This window comes from Podarcis filfolensis (assembly GCF_964270895.1).
Source record: "Podarcis filfolensis genome assembly, chromosome: Z".
Taxonomy (NCBI): Eukaryota; Metazoa; Chordata; class Lepidosauria; order Squamata; family Lacertidae; genus Podarcis; species Podarcis filfolensis.
Window position 1 is genome coordinate 43,298,529 of NC_139617.1, and position 26,407 is coordinate 43,324,935.

General features: G+C 45.9%; 2 protein-coding genes across 6 annotated transcripts in view; one reads left to right on the top strand and one right to left on the bottom strand.

Annotated features, from left to right (window-relative positions):
* The window catches only part of ASTN2 (astrotactin 2), a 656,937-nt gene that overhangs the window by 150,993 nt on the left and 479,537 nt on the right, over positions 1 to 26,407 (bottom strand). For all 5 annotated transcript variants that reach the window (XM_083597178.1, XM_083597179.1, XM_083597180.1 and 2 more), the window contains one exon: positions 24,838 to 25,017. In XM_083597178.1, the coding sequence (XP_083453304.1) occupies positions 24,838 to 25,017 (180 nt within the window). The remainder of the gene's footprint in view (positions 1 to 24,837; positions 25,018 to 26,407) is intronic.
* On the top strand, positions 1,856 to 16,896 carry TRIM32 (tripartite motif containing 32). Its single transcript, XM_083597312.1, has 3 exons — positions 1,856 to 1,940; positions 8,856 to 8,929; positions 14,053 to 16,896. Exon 3 carries the CDS (start codon positions 14,106 to 14,108, stop codon positions 16,050 to 16,052), a length of 1,947 nt encoding a protein of 648 aa, XP_083453438.1. The 5' UTR covers positions 1,856 to 1,940; positions 8,856 to 8,929; positions 14,053 to 14,105; the 3' UTR covers positions 16,053 to 16,896.

Below are 26,407 nucleotides of genomic sequence, written 5' to 3' on the forward strand. Positions count from 1 at the left end.
GGAGCAGGGAGTGAGCAACGGGAGCTCACCCCATCACAGGGATTCGAACCGCCGAACTTCTGATTGGCAAGTCCTAGGCTCTGTGGTTTAACCTACAGCGCCACCCGCATCCCCCATTTTAATGTAGGTTCAGGCAAATTCAGGCTGCACAGTGATAGTTGATTGGGAGGTCTGTCATCAGCTCCCCCAAATACTGGACTTTCTGCATTAAAGAAAGTGATGGGGGAAAGCACCAGGGGGGAATGTGGGGTAATCTCTGTGGCACAATGAGTCAGTGCACCTGGCTGTTAACCGAAAGGCTGATAGTTCGAGCAGGGGGTTGGACTAGATGACCCTCGGGGATCCCTTCCAACTCTATGATGAACTCAGGTGGTAGACACAACATCATCTAACCCAGCTGCAAACTAATCAGAATTCTTATCAGGTAGTCAACCTCATTAATCTCTCTGTAAACAAATCAAGATGAATGCTAGATAAACAGGTCATCAGGCACCACCCTGTGTAACCTCCTATGCCATCTTCATCAAGGTGTCTCCCCTGCCAGGTAAGTATTATGCCATCTTCCAAAGGGTGGGTGGTAGCACTAAGAAAGGTGGGGAGACCTTTCTTCCATGCCTGTAACAAAGAGGAGTTAATGGTTGCAACCATTAACATAAAGGGGGACAAGCAGAACAAAAACAACCCACAAGACTGTTGGGTGTTTTAGTCTTCTCTGTTTTAGCTTATTTCACATTGTTTGGTTTTAAGGTGCCCTATTCATTATTTTTTTTAATGTTTTGCCATATCTCTAAATTGTTTCCTTTTAAAATTGTCACTGTTTTATTAGACACCTGTATTGACAAGGCGATCATTTAATGTGCCCTACGCAGAAGAAAGTCCCTCAAGGGCGCTTACTCTGAAGTAATGTTGGAAGTAAGTAGGTACAGGATTGATGTGATTGGTGCATGAGGTACTGTACAGTATAAAAACTTGAAATAAGATTTGGAACTCCCTCCCTGGAGAAGCCAGACTGGCTGCCTCCTTGTCCTTCTGCTGGCAGATGAAGGCATCCGGGAATTGATTGATTTTAATTAAATGCCTAGTGCCATTCTGTTTCTATTGTGATTATTTTATTGGCTTTAATGGATACCACATATGTATATGGTTTTAATTCTATCAATGTTCAATTGCTCTTTTATTTTAATGATTGATTTTTCTATATTTTAATGGTTGTTTTTAACTGTACGCTTCTTTGAATCCCGTCACAGAAAAAAGCGGGGTATAAACAACAACATCATCAACAACAACAACAGCAGCAGAACAACAGCTTTGGGCAAACACGCACCCTACATACAAATAACACTTTAAAAAGTCTAAGTCTGGCTGATAAAAGCAAACATTTGTCGGGTGCATAGCCGTTTTGAAAACAACAACAACACACAACTGAAAAAAAAGTTCTGCAAAACAAAATTCATCTAAAAAACACCCCCAGACCACCGAGTACAGCAAACGCTTTTTACTCTCCCAAAGAAAAACAAAGTTGTTGTTGTGTGTGGGTTTTAAAGCCCTAAAGTCGCATTAAAGCTGGATGACTCTCAATCTCCAGTATTGCTGCCATTATTATTATTATTATTTATTAATATTAATAATAAATTATAATTATATTATTATGATTATTATTAATAGTAATAACGCCTGAAACAATTATCCGCCTCGGGTATTCCGCGGATTCGAACTCCGGAGCCCCAAAACTCCTCCCGGAAGCGGAGGAAAGAAGACCTCCCTTGAAGACTTCAACTCCCATGAAGCTTCGCAGGAGTCGACGTTGCCGAGCGAATGAGGGTTGTGCCAGAGGAAGGGAGGGAGGGGTGGGCGTGGCAAAGGCCCCTTCGCGCAGGCGCAGAGGATAGTGGGGACAAAGGCTTGATGCAGCTGCAGGAGAGAGAGAGAGAAAGCTGCAGGTAGGGAGGGGCTCTGTTTTGTTGGGGGGGGGGCAAAGGGGTGGCCGCACCGGGGAAAGGGAGGGGGGCAACGGGCAGGAACTGGGCGACCCCAGCACATCTCCTCCCCAACCAGTTATCCCCATGCAACTTCCACCCTTCTCATTTGCGCCCAGAAAAGGCTGGTTCTTCCATCCCGCCGCGCCTCCTTCCCCCTCGCTGCATCCCTAAAGCAGACGGTGCTGCGGGCGCTTCGCTTCCTGTGCAAAAAGAGCGAGAGATCTGGCCGTGCAAAGAGACGCGAGCATCATTCCCTCTGCAGAGAGGCCTCGCCAAAGTCCAGCTTCCGGCCCACCACAGATGCGGAAATCCGAACAAGGGGTTGGGGGGGGGGACCCGTCTTCAGAAAAAGCAACAAAGGACACGTCATTTAAAAAAACAAAAACAAACCACAGACACACACCGTGCAATACAAAAGCAGGTTGTTGTTTTAAAACACTTCAGTTCTCCTAAATTCCAGCTGCTCAATGCTCCTTAAAACGGGCATCTAAGCCAGCTTGGAGCACACTTTCTATTCCGAAGTAAGTCCCACCGTAGGAAGTATGTGCGAGAGAGGGCCGAAAAGAGAGACAGCAAGCAGCAGCAGCACAGCCTAAGTTTTGCAGTTCCTGGAGCCGCAATTCTGCATGCAGATTTGTGCCAAAGTTCCCTTTCAGGTGAAAGGAGCCCACGGTCTTTTCCTGCATAGGGAGCCCCAAATCCTTCCAGAGCTACTAGCAGCGCTTATCTCTCAGGAGCTGAAGGGCATAATCTTCAGCCCCGCTGCGGGTCTGACAAGAGCTCCCTGAAAGAAGCCCCAGTTTCATAGTGAGCTATGGCGTGCACACAAAATTTCATAGAGATCTATGGATTACATGCATCGAAAAATCTCTTTTTCTCTCTCCATGCCCAGCATGTGATCAGTGCTGCACCCGACTAAAATTCGTACACCACAAAAGTCTCTAAGCCTCATGGGCCAAATATTATTTTTACCCCTCCAGTTCCCTAACCTAGCGGTCAGGATGTTGGAATTAAAACTGGACAGGCATGACTTTAACTCCCTGGCTTAGTGGCATCTTTTATTTGGACAGCCATTTATTGTCTCTCAGCTTAATCTACCTCACAGGGCCGCTGTGAAGATTATAAAGGTCATGGGGAGAATCGAGAGCTGTTTGAAAGAAGGGTGGAAATGTAATGATGTCATTTTGATAATTATTAATAAAATTCATTAGGGCGCACAGTTCACTTTCCTCCCTGCCTTCTCTTAAGTAAACTTTCGAGATAGCCTATAAAAAGTGTCCTAAGCGTGGCAATACATGCTTCCCTCTCCATGCCATAACATATACAAACCCAAATTTATCTTTGCTTTGATAATTCACACAATTTAAGTCACACAATTTAAGATAGAAAGCACTACGTAGAAAACACACACATACACATTGCTTTGTGGATTCTTTGAAAACTGACAATCAACTTCCTAATCTACATTAGGGTGGCCTAGCAATGTTGTCACCGTCTCCTCTTTTTAAATTATTTTTGTTCCTTCACCTGCAGCCAGATAAGCAATTCATTTTTATACATACAGTATAGCACAATCAGTCTGCTCAGCAGGAGACTGCAATCTAAAAATTGCCACATGTGATGCAACAGGGGCAGGATATTTAATGGCTGAGTTACAGGTCAGTAGAGGTGGGGGACCTGTGGCCTCCAGATGTTGGTAGACAGTACCTCTCATCACCTCTGGCCATTGGCCATGCTAGCTGGGGCTGATGGAAATCAGAGTTCAACAACAATTGGAGGGTGGGCACATGTTCCCCACCCCTGTGGTGCAGTACAAGAACTAGGAGATTGTACCAAAGGCCTGATGAAAAAAAGCAGGGCTTTGTGGAGAGAATTGAAGAAAATATATAGGATCACAGAGGTGTGTCAGGCAGAAGAGGAGATGCTGTTTTTGGTTTTGGTTTGGTGGTGGTTGTTTTTTTTTTAAAAGCCCTTGGTCCTTGAGAGAACTCATAGCAGTCTTTTAAATCAGGATGGGGGAATTTGTGGCCCTTCAGATGTAGTTGAACTCCCATCGTCCCAGCCAGCATGGCCAACTTTTCAGGGATGATGGGAGCTGGAGTTGTCAAAGGTTCCTTACTCCTGCTTTAAAAGAACATCCTTTACACATGCAGCAATAAACCTGCTAGCACATTTGCAAATCTAAGCAGAGTTTGGTATTATTTATTTTATTATTTACTCAATTTATACCTGCAGGTCTCAAAGCAGTTCACAGGATAAAATCTGAATATAAAACCACAAAATACATAATAAAAAAAACCCCAAAACCAATGCCTCCCTCCAACTCCTTTTAAAAGGGCATACAATATCAATCAAACCAACCAAATCCTGGTTAAAGAGATTCCTGCACTGGAAGGGGGGGTTGAGCTAGATGACCCTTGGGTTTCTTCCAATGCTACAGTTTTGTGATTCTATGTAGAGCAACATCTTGGTAAAAATGTCTCTCCCCCACCCCCCGCATAAGAATGTTCACCAATAGTTTAAAAACAAAAAACCAGAAATAAAATACTTTTTTAACACAGTATCTGTACCATCTTCCCCATGGCGATATCCTGGAAAGTGCAGTTCAGTCAGAGGCTTGAAAAAGTATGTCTGTCTCCCTCTCCTCCCTAGGGTGGGCCCTAGTGGCTTCCCTACAGCTGGATCATTATGTACAGTGCTTGAACACCTGAAAGCACAATACAAATTCTTTATTGGTAGTAGCATATTATTATTAGTGCACCTAGGACTGCAAATAAGTCCATTTACAGCTGGCATAGGCAAACTTGGCCCTCCTGATGTTTTGGGACTACAACTCCCATCATCTCTGACCACTGGTTCTGTTAGCTAGGGATGATGGGAGTTGTAGTCCTAAAATATCTGCAGGGCCAAGTTTGCCTAAGCCTGATTTACATGAACAGATGTGGAGAATAACTGCAGTAGAGAGTGTGACTGTGTCAAAGTTATCCCCTTAGTTATAAATTAGAAAATGCTTTGGATTGGCCATACATTTGGCACGCCCAGCAAAGCAATACCATACTTGGGTAACCTTGTCAATATACAAAGTGGCACCGGATATGGAAGGAAGACATAAGACCTCACTTTCCAGTCTGCTATATTCCATTCCTCTAATGGGTACTGGATTCCCTATTTCAGAAGAAGTCATCCATGCAGTACATTACAGGGCGATAGAACCACAATGAGGGCTATTCATTTCAGCTCCTGCGCTGGTATTTTTGTTTGTTTTTACAGGGCTTAAAGTGTGTATAGTATGTGTGTATAAAGTATGACACCAAGGTTATTAAGAAAGGAGGGAATAAGCAGATAGTTTGGGATGGAAGACTATTCTATACTCGACGATTATAAATGATTCTGCCTCTCCCAGATCTCCTTATTCCCTCCTTCCTGAATAACTGCGGTAATGCTGTTCCTCCTCTAGCCAGAAATACCACCACATCACTTTAACATGGGCCACTATAAACCAACAGTGTGTTATTAGAGGGTTAAAACGAACTTGCTCTTTCAAATCTTTTAATTGCCTTGCTTGCAAGTACAGCAAAGTGGCTAAAGTGGTTTTGAGTGTTACAAGTTTAGACTTCCCTGAGACTTTTCAACTGGCCTTACAAATTAAGTAATATTTCTCCACAGTCAGCCTAAATCCGATCTGCCACAGTTTGAATTCATCGCTTCTTGCACTTCCCTTAACATTGGGGGGGGGGACTCACCTGCAATAAACACTAAGAGTCTTGTGTCCCTTTGTTATTAACCAAACTGGGATGCTTTGAGCCAGATCTTCTCATGTGCCATTCTTCCTTGCATAAACGACAAAGGTTTGGAAGGGTTTCCTTCTGATATTAAGGTGCCATTTCATCCTCATGTTAGCAGACCGCTTTGGCTTGGTTACATATGGCTCCAGCTGTATCCATGATTAATTTGCCTTATTTCCACATTCATGGAGTCTTGTTCAATCACTGTATCATGGTCACACTCGGGGCGCCATGGGGGCTGAGGGCCCCCCAAAAATTCCAAGGAGGGGGCTGGGCCCCCTCAAAATTCAGCAGCTGCTGAATCCACACATGCTGCAGGGTGTGCTAACTTTACTTGCGTAGCCCTGGCTCCCTCAGTTGCAGGGGCAAGGCAGCGCACTTGGTCACACTTTTGCTAAGCAGTCTTCTAAGCAACTTTGTTGTTGTTTAGTCGTTTAGTCGTGTCCGACTCTTCGTGACCCCATGGACCAGAGCACGCCAGGCACTTCTGTCCTCCACTGCCTCCCGCAGTTTGATCAAACTCATGCTGGTAGCTTCAAGAACACCATCCAACCATCTCATCCTCTGTCGTCCCCTTCTCCTTGTGCCCTCCATCTTTCCCAACATCAGGGTCTTTTCCAGGGAGTCTTCTCTTCTCATGAGGTGGCCAAAGTATTGGAGCCTCAGCTTCACGATCTGTCCTTCCAGTGAGCACTCAGGGCTGATTTCCTTAAGAATGGATACGTTTGATCTTCTTGCAGTCCATGGGACTCTCAAGAGTCTCCTCCAGCACCATAATTCAAAAGCATCAATTCTTTGGCGATCAGCCTTCTTTATGGTCCAGCTCTCACTTCCATACATCACTACTGGGAAAACCATAGCTTTAACTATACGGACCTTTTAACTATACGGACCTTTCTAAGCAACTACACTCCCCCTATCTGAGAAGCCTCACTTAGGACAGTTTCTGCTGAGCAATTGCTGACATGCGTGCCCCCTCCAAGTACCCCAACAATGCCAACTTCTTTCACTCAAGTGTGCACCTAGAGTACTGAAGAGTGTGTTTATAAGACTTGAAGCTGAATAAAGCTGCTAGCAAAACACTTCATTTTTGTATTGTACTTACTCTCTTATACATCACTTGAAACCGGAATACTGAAACCTCTGTTCAGTGTTAAAAACTCAGATATATAAGCTAGCTGCCAAATGGTTCCTTAAACCAAGGTTGCAGACACCAAAACAGAATGTCTAGTTGCTATTTTGAGGCAAGTCTTGTTTTCCAAATGATGGTTTGACTGATTGATTCTCAGTTAAACACCTGGCTAGTTCAGATGACAACCTTAAACTAGATTAAGAGCTTTGATAACTTAAATAATAGAAGTCACATGGTCCAGGGACAGTCAACATGTATATATTGACCAATTCCAATCTCTTTTTCTTAATGGTGACAGCTCCTGCCCCAGGCTGCACAGAAAAAGCATTTTGGTTCCAGAAATTCATTCCGATTGTGCAGATAAAATACAACTGATTGTATTCTGCAGGATAGGGTATTAGTGTGTGGAAACAGTCCAGATCCAGTGTTTACCAGATGGAGATGTCAGGGGCCCAGTTATCTTCACCTGGTCGCAAGTGGTCAAAAGGCAGGTGCAAAATGTGCCTGGCGCCTGGCTAATTTCAAACCCTGCCTCTATTGCCATTGTTAAAAGTGGAAGCACAGAGATACCAACAGTGGCGTAGCGTGGGAGGTGCAGGGGGGGTCCGGCCGCACCGGGCGCAACATCTGGGGGTTAGGGGGCACAAATCCACGGATTAGGGGGCGCAAATTACTTGCCTTGCCCCGGGTGCTGACAACCCACGCTACACCACTGGATACCAAGATGGTATGGACTGGTCAGATCTTGTGAGTGTGAGCTCATTCTAGACATTTGGCAGGAGCCATGGGGACAAGAGTTCAGGTGGCCACTGAACTGAAAAGTTATGGGGAAGACTGGAACATGATTTGTGGTGGGCAACCCACCACTTCCCCCCAAAACTGCACCCCTCCCACCATCCCACCCAACCATTCTTCTCTCTTTGCAAGCCTCTCCCCAACCACAGCAAAAATGTGTCCAGAATCTCAGCAGAAGAGCAAGCAGCTGGTGGAAAAGGGTGGGTGGGTGGGAACCACAAGCCATGGAATGGGTTAAACCCACGCCCCTCTGTCCACAGTTTCTCCCTTGCAGATCATTCCTTTTAAGCTATTCTCTCCCAGAACTGTCACCACGCTCTGGGCTTTTGACGTCATAGAACAAAATTGTTCAGTAAACCCGAACTCACTGGGAGCCGTTTGCACAATGCAACTGAGAATTCTGGTTCAGCTCAGTCAGCTTTAAATCACCTCTGTTGGCTGTGCTTGTTAGGTTTTGCCCTAGTGCAAACATCTGCAAATGAAATTAATTGGAAAACAAGAAAATAGAGTAAATGTACTTTTTTAGGGTGGGAGAGAGAAACAATTGTGACAAGCAAATTATACTCCAGCACTAATTTTATTCAAATTGGGCCCTACCAGGAAATTGTACCCAACTGATTCAGCTCACGCTTAGCACAGAAGTGAAAATAATATAGTGCTGGTCTCCTTGTTTTGTCTTTAGATTTAAATTTCTCCTGTTAAGAGCTGAATACAGCGATGGGGTGAACTCCCATTGCTCGGTCCCTGCTCCTGCCAACCTAGCAGTTTGAAACCACCCCAAAAAGTGCAAGTAGATAAATAGGTACTGCTCCAGCGGGAAGGTAAACGGCGCTTCCGTGCGCTGCTCTGGTTTGCCAGAAGTGGCTTAGTCATGCTGGCCACATGACCCGGAAGCTGTACGCCGGCTCCCTCGGCCAATAAAGCGAGATGAGCACCACAACCCCAGAGTCGGCCACGACTGGACCTAATGGTCAGGGGTCCCTTTACCTTTACAGCTTCAGAAGTGTTGGGCTTATTACTACTTTGACAATGTATATACCTCCTTATTGCTAACCATGTTTCTTGTAGTATCTAAAGTACTTTCTGGGAGCAGGGTGGGGGCAGCTTGAAACTTGCTCATTAACTGCGATTTTCTTTCCCCTCTCTTTGCCTCTGTGAATCCAGGGAACTGCCTTGACACGAGACACACGAGACAAAGACTGCTTGGATGTCATTACGGATCATCTACCACAAGTGAGGTAAAGACCAGGTTGGCTGTGTTGCTGAATTATTTCCAGTAACTGCATCCGAACACGCAGGGGGACGGACACACACACACACACACAGAGTATTTATGATGTGAATTTAGTACCAATAAAACGGTAACACTACTTAGTTTCACCAGTCACAAATCTGCCTTGTTATTAAAACCGATTGCCGTTTATTGCTAAGAAGTAGATCTTTGCAGAATGTGGCCAGTGTCTTATTTAATAGTGCCTGGAATTCTCCATCCCCTTCTGGTTATCTAGAAATTCCCCTGCACTTATGCCTCTTTGCAGTCATACTTTGTAGGCAGCTGATAAGCAGAAGATGTGCAAATTCATTGTTTAACTGCAACCCACCCCCCACAAACAGCTAACTGTTGTTGTTTTGTAAAAGCCCAGAGCCCCCTCTTTTGTTAAAAAGCCACCAACTTTCTCATTCTCCACTTTTCGGAGCTCATTTCAGAAGCTCCTCTGTGCAATTTACCAAGCCAAGAAACCACAAAGAAACTCACGCATCTGCTAGTCTTGTACATGTGCAGATAACAAGCAATGTCTCCTGGAAGCGCATTTCCAGCAAGTTCAGTGTCTTGCATCCATGAAAAAATCTAATAATCAGATTCTGCTTGGTAGCAGGTTAGGGAGTTTTCACCACTCAGGTATTAAAGTTGCTATGATAGGTAGGGCTGTAGTATTATAAGCTGCAGATGAGGACCCACGCAAAGAAAGCAGTAAAAACAGTCCCTGCAGATAGAAAATCAGTATGCTAGAGAGAAGACTAGGGCAGAACCCTTCACCCTGACATGCTAGCTTTCTGTGGGTAGGGATTTTGTTGCTCTTGTTTTAAAAATATTTATATGGAGAAGCATTTGGGCACATGGGTCCCCTATCTGCTTTATGAAAGTGCTCTAGGGTAAAGGTAAAGGGACCCCTGACCATTAGGTCCAGTCATGACCGACTCTGGGGTTGTGGCGCTCATCTCGTTTTATTGGCCAAGGGAGCCGGCATACAGCTTCCGGGTCATGTGGCCAGGATGACTAAGCCGCTTCTGGCAAACCAGAACAGCGCATGGAAACGCCGTTTACCTTCCCGCTACTTGCACTTTGACATGTTTTCAAACTGCTAGGTTGGCAGGAGCAGGGACTGAGCAACGGGAGCTCACCCCGTCGCGGGGATTCGAACCGCTGACCTTCTGATCGGCAAGTCCTAGGCTCTGTGGTTTAACCCACAGCACTTCCCACATCCCCTATTCTGCTTTATGAGAGTGCTCTAGTCCTTCCCAATCTGGATGAAAACAAGGCCTCTGTCTAACCCAGGGGTTGCCAGTGTCATGCATCTCTAGCTTCATGTTTTCTAATAACCCCAGTGGTTGTGCAGGATTTCTCTCATCCACCTGCCCCTCCTTTAATGACCAAGCATTTGGAACATAGGAACTGCCTTATAGCAAGTTAGACAATTGGTTCACCTAGCTCAGTATTACACCACCTGCTGCTATCTCTTTCGTCATCTGCTCCCTGATCCTTTTAGCTGGAGATGTTAGGGATTGCACCCAAGATCTTCTGCATACAAAGTTTGTATTCTTGTGCAGAACTGGAAGCTTCCCCAATTGCAAATCCACAAGAAAGACGAATACCATCTCTATCCTATCGCATAATGGCTTAATGATGCCACCTGTTTTGTGTGGCTCTTTCTCAATGGCTTTCAATGGCTTAACTACTTTGAAGACAGCACAGCTGGAATCCTGAGAATGCAGAGTTTAATATAAAGGAAAGGAATAGGGAAGTGGTTTGGGAACCTGGATAACAATACTGTCTCATTAGATTGACTATACAGTATGTGCAAGATATCTGGCTGTTACAAGACCCATTAAGGATAGTTGAGAAGGAAAATTACATGTATTTTACCAAAAAACCGCCCATGTGGAGGGGGTTGCTTAGGAATGTGACCCTGCACAGGGAAATGCACAGGATTTTTGCAATCATTTTTTAAAGCACCTGATTAACCCCTGCTGTACCAGCACTGATTGGAACACTTGAGGCTTGAAAGCATGAAGCCTGTTAGGAGACATCAGATCTATGGTTTTTGTTGAAGTTTCTTGCTTTGAAGGATTGTTTGGGGTGACTAATATCAAGAGTGGTAGATTGCCCTCACCCAGTCCATTTCCCTTGTTCTTCACATTTTATCTAAACTCATCTCCACAGTAAGCAGTGTTACATGGTCTTTGACATGTAACCTAAGAGGTTATTTTGCCATTCCTGATACCCAACAAATGGTACACTCTACAGGGGTGAACAAATGTATGTAAACACATGAACCTGCTTTATATGGAATCAAGGCACTACCCCAGTACCGCATGCTCTCACTGGCAGCATTGCTTCACAATCTCTAACCTTAATCCAGGTAGCATGAAAACTCCCACTGAGTGATGGGCCTTCCTATTCTGAAGCTACATTACAATGAGCCAGATCATCGGTTTTTCCTTCCACTCCACTTTTAAGTGGCTCCACAGGGTCTCAAGCACTCTTTCACACTACATCTTTTTTAACTAAAACCTGTGTATGTTGCATGCAGAGTATGCCTGCATGTACCTAATCCAGTGCTGTATGTTGCTTACTGACAGCAGACGCCAAGGGTTGAATCTGGGACTCCCCATGAGCAGAGCTCTGGTGTTGAGCTATGCTCTTCTTATGAAAACGGAAAACCATCTTATCTAGCTCATCTTATCTGTTTGTTCTTAACTGGAAGCAGTTCTCCAGGGTTTCAGTCAGGAGTCCTGTCCCCCGCCCCATCTTACCCGAGGCTGGTGACTGGACCTTTGGCTTGAGGTGCACAGATCATATGCTCTACTCTTGAACTGTGGTCATTCTCTCCTGTTATGAAGGCAGACCACTGCTCCACCTAGTCAGTATTGCCTGCACAGCCTGGAAGGAGCTCACCAGGGCTTCAGACAGGAGACATTCACAGGCCTACTACCTGCAGTTGCCATTAGAGATTGAAGCTGGACCTTTTACATGCAAGTCAGATGCTCTACCACAGAGCCATAGCTTTTCAGAGTGGCTCTCTAAAAACTGAGGCAGGCACCTTTCCCAGCGTTGCAACTTCACATCTTTTAAGGATTCCAGAAACTGAATCCAAGTCCAATATGTGTCTGAATCATGCACTCTCTACATAGCTCTGGCCCCTCACCAGCTACATGCATGCAGCTGAAGCTGTGTGAAGGTGATCTAGTCACTAAAAGAATCTGTTCATTCATGCCACCCCCACATTTCCCCTCCCAAGCCCGACTTACCCCCAAAATTGAGATCTTTTGCCCAAAAAATATGAATCGGTATTATAGGTTGTACTCCTCCACTAAGTTACACACAGAGTAGACACACAGAAATGAAACAGGTAAGGGGAACCTTTGCCCCCCACCCCCCAGATGTTGCTGGACTACAACTCCCATTATCCGTGTCCATTGGATATATTTGCTGGGGCTGGTGGGAGTTAGTTCAGCAATGGCTGGAGGGCCAAAGGTTCCCCACAGCTCAAATCAACCTAAGTTGGTCGTGACCATTATTTTGGCCATGTCCGCTCTTAGTAGAAATAACATTGCAGCTCTCCATTCTCTCTCCCATATATCCTTCTCATCTCTTTTCTCTGTTAGTCTATTTGTCTGTTAGTCTATTTGTCCCCTCATTATTCTATACCATGCTAGGAATATGGTAACCTGCCTTATACTGCAAAATACATTTTTCCCATCTGCTGTGAATGGCTTCCAGGATCTCAGGCAGAGGAAGATATTTCCCATCACCTGCTAATTCTGGAGTGGGGAGCCTTTGGCCTTCTGTGTGCTGCTGACCTGCAACTCCTACTAGCCCTAGAAAGCATGAACAATGCCTAGGGATGATGGGATATGTAATTTCACAACATCTGGGGAACCAAAGGTCCCCCCCCACCTCTTCTAATGGAACCTTTTAACAGGAGCTGCCAGGGATTGAATTTGTGACCTTCTGTATGCAAAGCAGGTGTGCTGGCAATGAGTTGCAGTCCTTCTCTCAATCCAAAGCATGTTAAACAGATCTGACTTATTAAGGTGGATTATATTTAGCATCAGCTCTGAAGAGTAACATTCTACTTGAGAGGCATTCCTACCTAGGTTGCGCTAGATCAGGGGTCTGCAACCTAAGGCCCATGGGCCACAAGCGGCCCATGGGGGTCGTTTAACCGGCCCATGGACCCCTGCCTCCCGCTGAGTCGGCTCCTGTGCGCCGTGCTAAACCGGTGCGGAGCAGAGCGGGGACCGCCTTCTGCAAAGCTGGCTGGCTTCCCATTGGCTGTAGGAAGCTCCTGTAGCCAATGGGAAGCTGCTCACATCTCCTCTGCGCCGGAAATAGTGTTTGTACGTGTGTGCACTCCAGCCCACTGCGGCGTCTGCGGGACCATGAACTGGCCCAAGCCACAAAAACTTTGCCAACCCCTGCGCTAGATGCTCCATGCCAGCCCCTTACTTATTTAGCGTGGGCAGAGTCTTTGAAAGGCCAGGGGTACATACTGTGCTCCTCTCAAAAGGCTGTTCCACATCCAGACTTGCTCAGTGCCAGAGCTGCTGCAACTTGTGAAGTTTCCTTTCCATTTGGGGCAGTTCAGCTGTGAAGATTAAACTTCCTATTTAATTGTACCTTTTGAGCCCATGGCTTTATTTAGTGTGACAAAAACAAAGAAACAAACCCAAATCTGCGTATTTTGTGTGTGTGTGTGTGTGTGTGTGTGTGTGTGAGAGAGAGAGAGAGAGAGAGAGAACTGCAACCCACTCAAAGCTTGAAGGGCGTGGTGGCCTAGAGGTGTAATGAAAGCAGTAGGTTGCATGCACTGGATTCTTGTGAGATAATTGCTTGGCATAGGTAGAGGGATGCAGAAGTAAGGAATCTCTCACTTGGGCCAGTGAAAGCTCTTTCTATGTCCCTTATAGTCTTAGAAGCTCCCTGCTCCACACCAAAAAAAGTCATGAGATCTAGAAGCCTGACACTTTTTTAAAAAAGAAAAAAAAGCAGTGCAATTGAATCAGCCTGGTTCAGAATATTGGAGGGCTAAGCACCCACTAGGACTTAAATATTTTATTCTTCTCTTTTCCCTAACAGCATCAAAAACGGCTGAGATAAATGCAGCCACTCTCGACCTCACCTGCAAAGTCATGGCTGCTGCCCCTCATCTCAATGTGGACGCACTCCGTGAAGTCTTGGAATGCCCCATCTGCATGGAATGTTTTACCGAAGAGCACCTAAGGCCGAAACTGCTGCACTGTGGGCATACCATCTGCAAACAGTGCACTGAAAAGCTCCTGGCCAACAGCATCAACGGGATACGCTGTCCCTTCTGCAGCAAAGTCACGAGGATCACCAGCTTGGCTCAGCTGACGGACAACCTGACCGTGCTGAAGATCATCGACACAGCGGGACTCAGCGAAACCGTTGGCATCCTCATGTGCAAGGCTTGTGGGCGGAGGCTCCCCAAGCACTTCTGCAAGAGCTGTGGCATGGTCTTGTGTGAATCGTGCAAAGAAGCTGAGCATGTGGAGCAGGGGCATGGCGTGGTTGCTATCAAAGAGGCAGCCGACGAACGGAGGAGGGAATTTGGGGCCCGGCTCGGCCAGCTGCGAGAGCTCATGGGCGACCTGCAGAAAAGGAAGGCAACTTTGGAAGGAGTTTCGAAGGACCTCCAAGTAAGGTACAAAGCCGTCCTGCAGGAGTATGGGAAAGAGGAGCGCAAAGTCCAAGAGGAGCTTGCTAGGTCCCGAAAGTTCTTCACCACTTCCCTCTCTGAGGTGGAGAAAGTGAACAGCCAGATCATGGAGGAGCAGGCTTACCTGCTGAACATCGCCGAGGTGCAGATTGTGTCACGGTGTGACTACTTCCTTGCCAAAATCAAACAGGGAGACATAGCCCTCTTAGAGGAAGAGGGTGATGAAGAGGAACCTGAACTGATGAACAGCCTCCCGAAAGAGCTGACCCTGCAAGAAGTTGAGCTCCTCAAGGTAGGCCATGTTGGGCCGCTGCAGATTGGACAAGTGGTTAAAAAACCCAGGAGCATCAATGTGGAGGAATCGCAGGTGGAGATGGTGGCAGTGGCCTCTGTCTCCTTCAGGGAGGCAAATGTGGCTGACGCAGAGGTCAGCTCGCTGCCCAGTTGCTCCTCGCCCACCAAACCATGCAAGCCAGAGGCAGCAGCCAGCATCCAGCAGTGCAACTTCCTCAAGAAGATGGGCTCTAAAGGTAGCACTCCAGGGACTTTCAACTTGCCTGTCAGCCTGCACGTCACCCCTCAGGGGGAGGTGCTTGTAGCAGATCGCGGAAACTTCCGAATCCAAGTCTTTACCCGCAAGGGCTTCCTTAAGGAGATCCGCCGGAGTCCGAGTGGCATTGACAGCTTTGTGCTCAGCTTTCTCGGAGCAGATCTGCCCAACCTGACTCCTTTGTCTGTCACCATGAACTGCAATGGACTGATTGGCGTGACCGACAGCTACGACAACTCTGTGAAGGTGTACACGATGGACGGGCACTGTGTGGCGTGCCACAGGAGCCAGCTAAGCAAGCCGTGGGGCATCACTGCCCTCCCATCAGGGCAGTTTGTAGTGACGGATGTGGAAGGGGGGAAGCTTTGGTGCTTCACAGTAGACCGCAGCATTGGGGTTGTGAAGTACAGTTGCCTGTGTAGCGCTGTGCGCCCCAAGTTTGTGACTTGCGACACCGAAGGGACTATCTACTTCACCCAGGGGCTGGGCTTGAACCTTGAAAACCGCCAACACGAGCACCACTTGGAAGGAGGCTTTTCAATTGGTTCCGTTGGCCCAGATGGCCACCTTGGCCGGCAGATCAGCCATTTCTTCTCGGAGAACGAGGACTTCCGGTGCATCGCAGGGATGTGCGTGGACGCCCGGGGGGACCTGATCGTTGCAGACAGCAGCCGGAAGGAAATACTGCATTTTCCAAAAGGGGGTGGCTATAACATCTTAATCCGGGAGGGACTCACGTGCCCTGTTGGCATAGCCATCACCCCCAAGGGACAGCTCTTGGTCTTGGACTGTTGGGATCATTGCATTAAGATCTACAGTTACCACCTGAGGAGGTACTCCACACCTTAAGAGGAAAAAGGCATGGTGTGTGTGTGGGGGGGGGGGGTAACACGTGTGTCCACGCAAGAGATTCCTTTGTTGTTCCTAGTAGACTGACTTGTAATTCAGTGCCATAGATTTCAAGCAGAGTGTGCCACAGTACTGGCTGAACTGGTGCAGCAGCCACCTTTTTTGTGTGTGCTCTTAGAAGAAAAGTTAGACAATCTCTGTGTTTGTGTGTGCGCATTTTATTATTATTAAAATAGAAGTTAGCTAAGTAAATCTCCTGAGTAAGTGGAGAATGCTGATAAAAGAGAGCTGGGATTTTAATTAGTCCTGCCCTGCACCCCTAGGTTCCACCCTCACTTTCTGCCACTGCATGTGTATCAGGGCTCCAGCACCAGTCTCTTTTCATTGGCCTTTTCACCACAGTAGCTGCTAGTACTTTCCCCACTACTGAATCCTTTTAATTTCCCAACCGTGTTGGTGCAGCCCACCCATCACAAACACTTCATCACCACAGTCCTGGTTTGAAATCAACCCCCCACTCCCCAAACCAGGATCTCACCCATCCTTACAGTGCCAACAGAGCCCTGGTGCTCAACATGTGTTGTGTGTGTGTGTGTGTGTGTGTGTGTGTGTGTGCAAGAGGGAGACTGACTTTGTGCCCATTGATCATTATGAAGTTGGACTGCTGCAATTGCAGGAAACTTGACTTGAAGCTAAAACTGTCTCCTAGGATTCTATGTTCATGAACCTTTTGTTTTGAACAGCAGCAATAGCGTTGCTGGATGGGAACTGATCCGAGATTTGTTTTTGATTCATGACTTTTGTGTTGTCTCTCGCTTGAAAAAAAAAATGTCTTGGAAAGCCATGTTTCTTGTTGATGTTTTTGCTAGGGGAAGGAGAAATTGGGAGTAAACAAGATCAAATCTGACAAACGATATGTTTAACCCTGCACCTTCAATATCCAGCATTCCACACCGCTGCACTGCCTGATGGGTTTCCACTAGTTGCACCGTACGGAAAAGCTACTTGTCCGTAAGATGGGGGAAAGGCAGCTTTTTATTTCATTACAGGGGATCTCTCCCCCCCTCCCCCCGCACGCCATGGCTTCACGTCTCAGTTCCTTTCACAGCAAAATGCTGTGTTGCCAGCGACGCCGCTAGGCCTTATTTAAAGTAACAGACGGGTTTGCGCATCAGCCAGTGGGCATATGGCTTGGGTCAGATGAAGCGTAAAACCACAGCTGGGTGAATTAGCACACCCTAGGCATGCCCCAAAAAGGACAAGAAACACACCCTCTGATGTAACCGAAATGTCTGAGAGAGAAAGGAAACCAGCTTGTTAAGCATAAATAGGACACAGTTGCCCAGCGTTAATCTGCCAGAATTAACGGTGTTAACTTCCAGCGGTGCCCTTGCAAAAATGCTGGGGCAGGGGAAATGATTTCAAGCTGGTTCTGTAGTGGCTTGGTTTGCTGGAGGGAGAAAAAAAGTCACAGCTCGCCAAAGCTCCAGTTATCACGGCCCTTGCATTCTCAATGTGGGCTGGGGAAGGCCAAGGTACTGCATATGCGTTTGTGCTCTGCCTCTGCCAAGCAAAAGTGGAGAGTTAATTGGTCTGAAATGCTTTGGATGTGACAGGTATTATGTAGAACAGAGAGGATCACTACGCTCCCACTGTAGTTGCAAGAGCTGGATATATAGATACCTTTCCTACTAATTTACTCTTGCGAAAAGGGGGACTGGCAGGCTGCTCTCTCTTCAAGCTTCCTTCTAGTTTTTCCCAAAGACAGTTCAGGAAAGGCAGGGTTACAGTTAAGGTGATGGATACCCAAAAAAGTGCAGGAGTGTGAATAATTAGGGGGCACAACCCTGACACACACCTGCCTGACTGTAGCACCTAAAAACACCACAGATCTTATTCTGTGCTAGTGTGGCTCTGTCCTAAAGATCCCAGACTCTGCACTTGGAATGAATTTTGCAGACTGTGTTTGTTTGTGTGCATTCTCTTAATGACATGCAGAGTTGTGTGATTTTTTGTTAAGTGTGTGATGTGGAGAGAGTAGAGGGGAATAATATTCATATAATAATGATTATGATTATTTATTAAATTTATATACCGCCCCATACCTGCAGGTCTCAGGGTGGCTCACAGGATAAAATCAGAATATAAAACCACAAAATACATAATCAAAATAAAAAACAAAAACAACCCAATAACACACACACACACATTTTAAAAGGGCATAGTAAAGGAAAAGGAAACCTGGATGATAGTATTGGTGAGTTGAGAACTTGTCCCTCTGCTATTGGGACCCTTACCCAAACCTTATCTTTTTTTAAAGCTGCTTTATTTCTAAGTTTCATCATCAGGAGAAACAGAACCTTGCTTTAGCGCCAACATAAGCAACCTTTTCATGCTGGATTGCACATGAGATACTACATAATGATCTACAGCACAGTGAAAGGGTACTATTTTTATTTTTAAGATAGATTTGATTGCAGCCAACTATTGCTTCTAAATTAGGTGGATTGTATTTATGGTAATATCCCAAATACAGCGACAGTGACCCACAATCCCAGTTGTGTGAATGAAATGGAAAGCTGATGGTGTGGACTGCCCCTTCCTGTGTGGGTTTTAGCTTTAATGGGTGGGCCCTGCCAGTGAGCTTTTATACCAAACTGAGAGACAAAGAATGGCTTCAGTATGTAGAAACAACTGAGATTGCAAATAATCACCTGGATTGAGCTATGTGTGTGTGTCTCTTCTGTCTAATTGCTGTGCTGCCTTCACCCACAGCCCTTCGATAAGCATTATATTTATAGCTGCCGCCTATCAATATATATTTTTTATTTATTTTTTTGCAATTTTGAAATGTTTGCTTTTATGAGCTGGCTGTTGCACACAGCCTGTGCCAGACTGATTCGCAGAAGCAATATTGTGTTTTATAAATAAGCACTTGCCGCATACACTGTTCCAGGGAGCATCTTTTGTAGTCAATATCCCACTACAGAGAGCATTTGGGAAAGCCATAGGTTCATTTAAGTGGACTTAAAGCCCACTCTGTTCTGCTGACAGAGCACTTGACTGCCTTGGCTTTAGCCAAATAGCTACATTGCAGTTTAAGCGAAGCCCACCATCTGTTCCACTCTCCCGACAGCAAATGGGCAGAAAGGAGAGGAACAGCACATTTTAGTTTATGGTGCATTTGTGATTCACAGAGGTCCACCCCACATGCTCGCTGTATGGTGTGTGTGGGGGGGGGGGCTCTTTGCATCTGCTCTGCTGTCCTGTTTTCAGCACAGATGGTGGAAGACACAGGACGTTTCTACCCCAGCTGCAGTCCACGTGCCTCTCTTGGCAAAGCAGAACTCTCTGAATTGGCCTTTCCTGCTTTGGTGAGGAGAGAATCGCTTTTGCAAACAGCTGCTAAGCCAGAGTTCTTCCTGAGTGATGATTCACATGGGCTATATGTTTAAAACAGGATCATACAACTTGAAACAGTCTTGGCTTCCCCCAAAAGAATCCTGGGAAATGTAGTAAGCTAAGGGTGTTGTGTGGACGTGGGTGGCGCTGTGGGTTAAACCACAGAGCCTAGGACTTGCTGATCAGAAGGTCGGCGGTTCAAATCCCCGTGACGGGGTGAGCTCCCGTTGCTCGGTCCCTGCTCCTGCCAACCTAGCAGTTTGAAAGCACATCAAAGTGCAAGTAGATAAATAGGTACCGCTCCAGCGGGAAGGTAAATGGCATTTCTGTGTGCTGCTCTGGCTCGCCAGAAGTGGCTGAGTCATGCTGGCCACATGACGCGGAAGCTGTACGCCGGCTCCCTCAGCCAGTAAAGTGAGATGAGTGTCGCAACCCCAGAGTCGGCCACGACTGGACCTAATGGTCAGGGGTCCCTTTACCCTTTACTTAAGGGTGTTGAGTGGAGAAGGCACTGGCAAACTACTCCAGTATTTTGCCAAGAAAACTCCATGGACATAAAAAAGGAGAAGCTTTGAGAAGAAAGTGAGAGTTTCCAAGGCATGCTCTGGTTCATGGGGTCACGGAGAGTCAAATACGACTAAGACGACTAAACAACAACAACAAGGGTGTTGAGAGTTGTTACAAGACCCCTGTTCCCCTTACAGAACCACAGTTCCCAGGGAAGAGGGAAATATTACTATTATTTTCATAAAATGTATATACACTCAAACCTCGGAACTCGAACGTCTAACGCAACTTCCGCTTGAGTGCAAGAAGCTCTTGCAACCAATCAGAAGCCGCGACTCTGAACTCAAATGTTTCGGAAGTCAGTCGGTCTTTCGGAATGGATTACGTTTGAGTTCTGAGGTTTGACCGTACTGCTCAATTGTAATAAATCCTCAAAGCAGTTTACAAAAATATTGTTAAACCACTCTGAGAATTGTTAGCTCTGTGAGGGGAATAGCGAGCTGCAGTTTAACAAGCTTCCGATTCCTTGGGGGAAGTGATGAGCTCTTAAAGTACTATGATAATGGTCTGAATGTATAATACAAACAGGGCCTACCACAGATCCATTAATTTCAAACAAACGTTGAGTCATATCCTCAGCCCCTAACAGGAATGCCTCTGCTCCTTGGGTCCATTTTCCTCTTTCAACTGAGATGAAGTGTTGTTTCCCTTCTGGACAGCTGAGCACGGTCAGCTCCCTTGGGGCTACATTTGGTTCCACACATCTCATCCCATTACCTTTCTCTTAACTTAAACATGTCTACACGTCTGTGTATGCAGGGAGGCACACCTAAGTGTTGTAGAAACCATTTTGAGTTTGGTGTGGGGTGGCCCCTGTTTCGCTTCCAACACTGATAGGCACTCATTCACCCACATTCGCTATTGGTATACACAATATGTGGATTAATAAACAGCTGGGTAACTGTTTTGTCACTTGCACAAATGTGTTTTGCTGTGCCTTTTGTTTCTGGCTGTGTGCTTGAGGGTGCATTGTGTTTTTAGAAGGCTGAGTAATAGAGAGGAAATTGAATTAAATGTTCAATGCAAAAATAATAAGAAGAGAAAAAGCTGGTGTTATTAAAAACACTTCATCTCCTCTCTCGCCTCCTCCCTCCCCTTTAATGGCAGGTCTGTTTCACAAGGTCTTAAAAACAAATTATGCTTGGTAGGTAGGGAAGAAACAGAAGCATTCTCTCTTGTGCTATTAGGAGATGCAGTAATTGCAACAGCAGCAAACAGAAATTCCTGTGGGCGTACACAGGGTAACTTCATCAAGTTTGACTCCCTGCTACTCAGATATTAGGCGTTTCTTTTCCTTTATTGTATTGGCGCCTATTATTTCTTAAACACAAAGAGAAGCAGCCTGAACACAATCGCGCTCTCTTTTTTGCAGCAGCTGCAGCAGAAAATTTAGGTAAAGGTAGGGCTATTTAAGAAGACCCCCACCATCTCCTCTAAAGCATTAAGAAGCAAAGAATTCATATGTTCTCTATGTGTTTTGGGTGTATAGGAATCTGTCTTGTACTGACTCAGACCACTGGTCCATAAAGCTCAGTACTGTGTACAATGACATAGCAGATGCTCAACCATTGAGTTATGGCTCTTCTCTGAATCTTCCAATGAAGGACTCTGTGTATCTTCACCTAGATCAGGGACACACACCTTTAGTGGTAGCTCTCAAGCTTGGGCATTGAATCTCAGGGAAATTAATCCCGTAGTCAAGGGTCAATTTCTGAGGATATACTCAGCACACCTATATAAACATGATTTTGTGCTTAAATGGTGAACTAATGGGGTGACCCACGGCTCAGCTGTGACATCTTTGTCGCCAAGTGTGTTGTTTTACAGCATTTTACAATATTGGTAGATCTTGTGTGATGAATTTAAAACAGTGTTGGAGAACCTGTAACCCAGGCTTCCTCAACCTCGGCCCTCCAGATGTTTTGAGACTACAGTTCCCATCATCCCTGACCACTGATCCTGCTAGCTAGGGATCATGGGAGTTGTAGGCCAAAAACATCTGGAGGGCTGAGGTTGAGGAAGCCTGCTGTAACCCTTCAGGTGCTGGACTCTTAACTCCCTGCCGCCCCTCTGTGCATGGCTAGTGGTCAAGGATGATGGTAACTGGAGGACTTCTTGAAGGCTAGATGTTCCCCATGCCTGTTTTAGAGCGGTGGAGATGTGTCTCTGTGATGACAACAGCCATTCCACTAATCTTCCATCTTGAAACTCTTTGTCCTTTTCCTTTGGTGTGTTGCTTAAGGTATATAGGCTCAGCAACAGGTTCAATCCCCAGTATCTCCAAACATGGGAAGAACATGGAGAGAGCTACTCAGAGTAGGCAATATGAATCAGACCAGGACAGCTGCTTTTGTTTAGGATGGTATGGTTGAGGCAGACGGTAGCTAGTGTAATGGCTGTCCCCAGTGAAATGTTGCAATTTCCCCAAATTCTTTCTCCTTAAAAAAAAGGTCAAGGTAGTTTCTCTCCTTCTGCCCTCACACTGGTGAAGCAATGCAAGAGGAATTAGATGACAGAACGGCAGATACCAGAAACATGATCACTCATTGGTGTTTTGTTGTCTTGGTCTTGTGGTTTCAATCAACTAGTATATAACTGAGGACCAGTGTGGTATAGGAGTTAGAGCAGTGACTCCTGGGTTAAAATCCTCACTCGGCCATGAAGCTTTGCTAGGTGACACTCAGCCTTACAGGATTGTTGTGAGGTTGGGGGTGAGGTGGGTGGAGAGAAGATAACAATGGTTGGCTCTTTTGTGGAAGAATAAGACATTTAAAAATGATAAGCAAAGAAACAATAACCTGGTTTCAACACTCACAAACCCTCTCAGCTACAGTTGTTACGCTACTTCCCAAGAAGGAACTCTACATTATTTGAAAGCCAGGTTATTGAAAGCAAAAATGCCACAACAACCTGCCCTGACGCAAAATGCAAAGATGCTTATTTGTATACTTTACAATAAATCTTTCTGTTGGTCAGGGGGTGACAACCTTTTTTTGCACATTGGCAAACTGGAGAACTGACTGTGGGCACCACTCACAAATACTATCCTATTGGATTCTTCTTCCAAACTTAAGGTCACTGGGAATGGAGAGCCCTGTGGGCACCAAGGAACACCTCTGTGGGCACAGAAGTGCCCATGGGCGCCACACTGGCAACCGCTGCTGTATTGTCATCAGTAAAGAAGCAAGATGCAGAAAAGTAAAGGTTTCTCTTTGTGGGAAAGGACATTACATATTTTTTTAAAGAAAGCTGCTGAGTGGGATTCACTGAAGCGCAAATCCCTCAACCAAGCTGAACTTTACACCGGATTTACTACACAAACCTGCACTGCTAACCTACAGGATTCAGTCTAGTTTACTCATTCATACCATCATTATAATCAACAATTTTTAAGTCTCCCCAGAAATCACACAGTGGGTAAGATCAATGACATGGAAGGAGGAGCACACACTCACTTTTTCCCACTCTCTAGTCAGGCAGCACCAGGAAGTTGTCATTTATCATTGTTTAAGACTGAAGCAAATGGGTTAGATGAGTTCTGAATGCATTTTATACAAAACACAACACATAGGGAAACACAGGAGGGGAAAAGACTGTCCAGGAAATGGTTGGGAGGGTCACACTGTTTTGCATCCAGTTTGTGGATTTCATTCACCTGCACTGTCTTGCATCAGGTTGCCTATGCACAATAACCTGCCTATGCACAATAACTTTAAAGCACATTTGAAACACTCCCCACCCACCCACCCAAGAACTATGTGCACTGCTGTTTATCACCGACAGAGTTGCATTTCCCATCAATCTGTAACAAACTACAGTGCCCGGAATTCTTGGGAGTGGGGGATGATATGCTTCAAATGTACTTTAAAAGTATATTATGCTCGCAGTGTTCCATTTCTTCTCCTGAATGCAATGCACAGCCCAATCCCAGACTGCAGACAGTAGATAGCTATCATAGCTAATAGCCTTATAAACCAGCAGATAAGGAGTGAGGCAAATGTCCCTAGGGAGCAACCCCCCCCCCAATTCTAGTGCACTGCAGTTCCATCCTGTGTCACCAACAAACAGAGTGTTGAGAAGGATCTTTATCTCATGTACAATGGGGTTTTATGCTGATGGACCCTGATCAATTATTTCTGGAGATTTGTTTTCACAACAAGCTATACAATTTAACCAGCAGGGGACTGGGATTAGCAGTGTGGCTCAACTTTCTGAAAATGGTAAGTGGCAGGCAAGCTGCAAAAACCAGGTGGCCATGTAGTTTTCTGGAGGCGGCAAACAAGCTGGCTATTGCAAATCGCTGAACTTTTAGAAATATAACCTAATTGTATCACTTCAAAGTCCCAAAGTTTATTGCCCTGTTTAATGATGTGTCTGGTTATTTATGGCACTGCACAATGAGTCTGCTGCTGAATTAATATACTTCCTTAAAGACCGTCATTGTCGCAAGCGATAAAACGGAACCATTCCCAGACAGCTCAATTATGTCACATTTATAGAAACCTACTCAAATCACCCTCAGCAATTTTCAGAGGGCTGGCAAGCAGATGACAAGGATCGCAGCGCGTTGGGCTCAGAAACAGGACAGCAAGCAAAAGCCTTGCAGGCGGAAATCAAGGAGCGCAGATGGACTTGGTGGGGGTGGGGGAGAGGTGTGCATCTGGGAGAAGAAAAAAAGTGGTGGCCCCAGGCTCCTGCACTGGAAAGGAGCCCGCTCCCCAGCCATGCAACAGAAGGAAATATGCAGAACTCGTGATATGCAAAGCAAAGTGGGAGTAAGCGAGAAAACTTCTGCTAGCCTCCAGGAGCATCTTACCTTTCTGATACTGGAACCAGAGCTGCTGCTGCACTTTCTTGCTGGGAAAGTGGATGGTGCAGCTGAACTCGGATCCATAGAGGGCCTCTGCTATGTAGTGGGAGCCATACTGCTGAATGAAGTAGAGCAGTTCTTCACGGCTGCTGTCCTTGTTCAGGATCTTCAGGACATTAAAAAATCCTGTAAGAGCCAAGAGGGAGGAGGAGGAGGGATGTCACAGATTTTATTTTATATTTTTTTAAGTTAAGAAACGATGCAACAGAAGGAAACCTGGAATACCATTCACATACACTATTGACCAATCGAATTGCTCAATGTGCCCTCCTTCTCTATTTGTTTCTCCTACAAATTCCAGTTTTGGTGCTTGGCAAACAGATTCAAGAACTGGGTGCACTGCTGTTTCCGTAAGGACTCCTCAGGTGAAGCTTGCTCTTCTTTACCCCTCTGCACATGGCCACCTTCAAGCCTACACCATTGGACCTGTTTTGCAAGACTGTGACCTTCAATGCAGCCATTTCAGCAACCAACACAGCAAGATCAGTGAGTATTTGCCACCCGGTTCTCTGGGGGGCTGCCTTTTAGATAAATGAGGCCCAAAACCAATTCCAGAGAATGGGATAACACCATAAGGACAATAGAGGACAACACCATAAGGCAAAAGAGCCTGCTGAATCAGTCCAGCGTCCTGTTCTCACAGTGGCTGACCAGATGCCCGTGGGAAACCCACATGCAGGATCTGACCACAGTCCCCACCCTGTGGTTTTCAACAACTGGGATCCAGAAGTATACTGCCTCCAGCTGTGGAGGCAGAGCGTAGCCTTCATGGTTAACAGTTCAACCTCCATGAATTTATCTAATCCTCTTTCAAAGCCATCCAGGTTGGTGGCCATTACTCTCTCCCATGTGTGCAAGTTGCACAATGTAAATATGCACTGTGTAAAACACAGAATAGTGCATGTTTTCTGGTGGGAGTGTGCAGAGGGCTAAAGAACCATCACCATAAGACTGATGCCACAGCTAGGCAAAGAGTGTCTGATGACTGTACTTTATAAGTAGAATCAGACAGTGTTGTCCTTAAAAATAAGAGAACTCAGAAAACCTGAGTTCGGCTATGTTATAGACATGCTGATTAATTCAGCCAAGTCACTCTCGGCCTCAGGCATCACATCTGAAAAATGGGAACATGAAATTAATGGCCTTACACAGATATTGGGTGGTAAATACAAAAAAAATGAGCACATTCTTGTTTGTGATAAGCAACATTCCTAGTGTTTCTGTTGCTTTGGCTGCCAACCTATGCAGAATGCTATAGATAGAGGCATGGCATAACCCTAGCCCTGGAGGGAGCCATTGTAGCTCAGTGGTAGAGCACACACAGCAGTCAAAAGAAGGGTGGAACAGCAGCACTTGCCTGACTTTCTGACAGTATGGAGAGTGGGAAGAGCAAGTGGAGAGATCAGTGCTGGGCAAACACACAGTGGAGCCAATACATTAGAAGAGCCTGTTGGATCAGGCCAATAGCCCATCTAGTCCAGCATTTTGCTCTCACAGTGGCCAACCAGATGCCCAT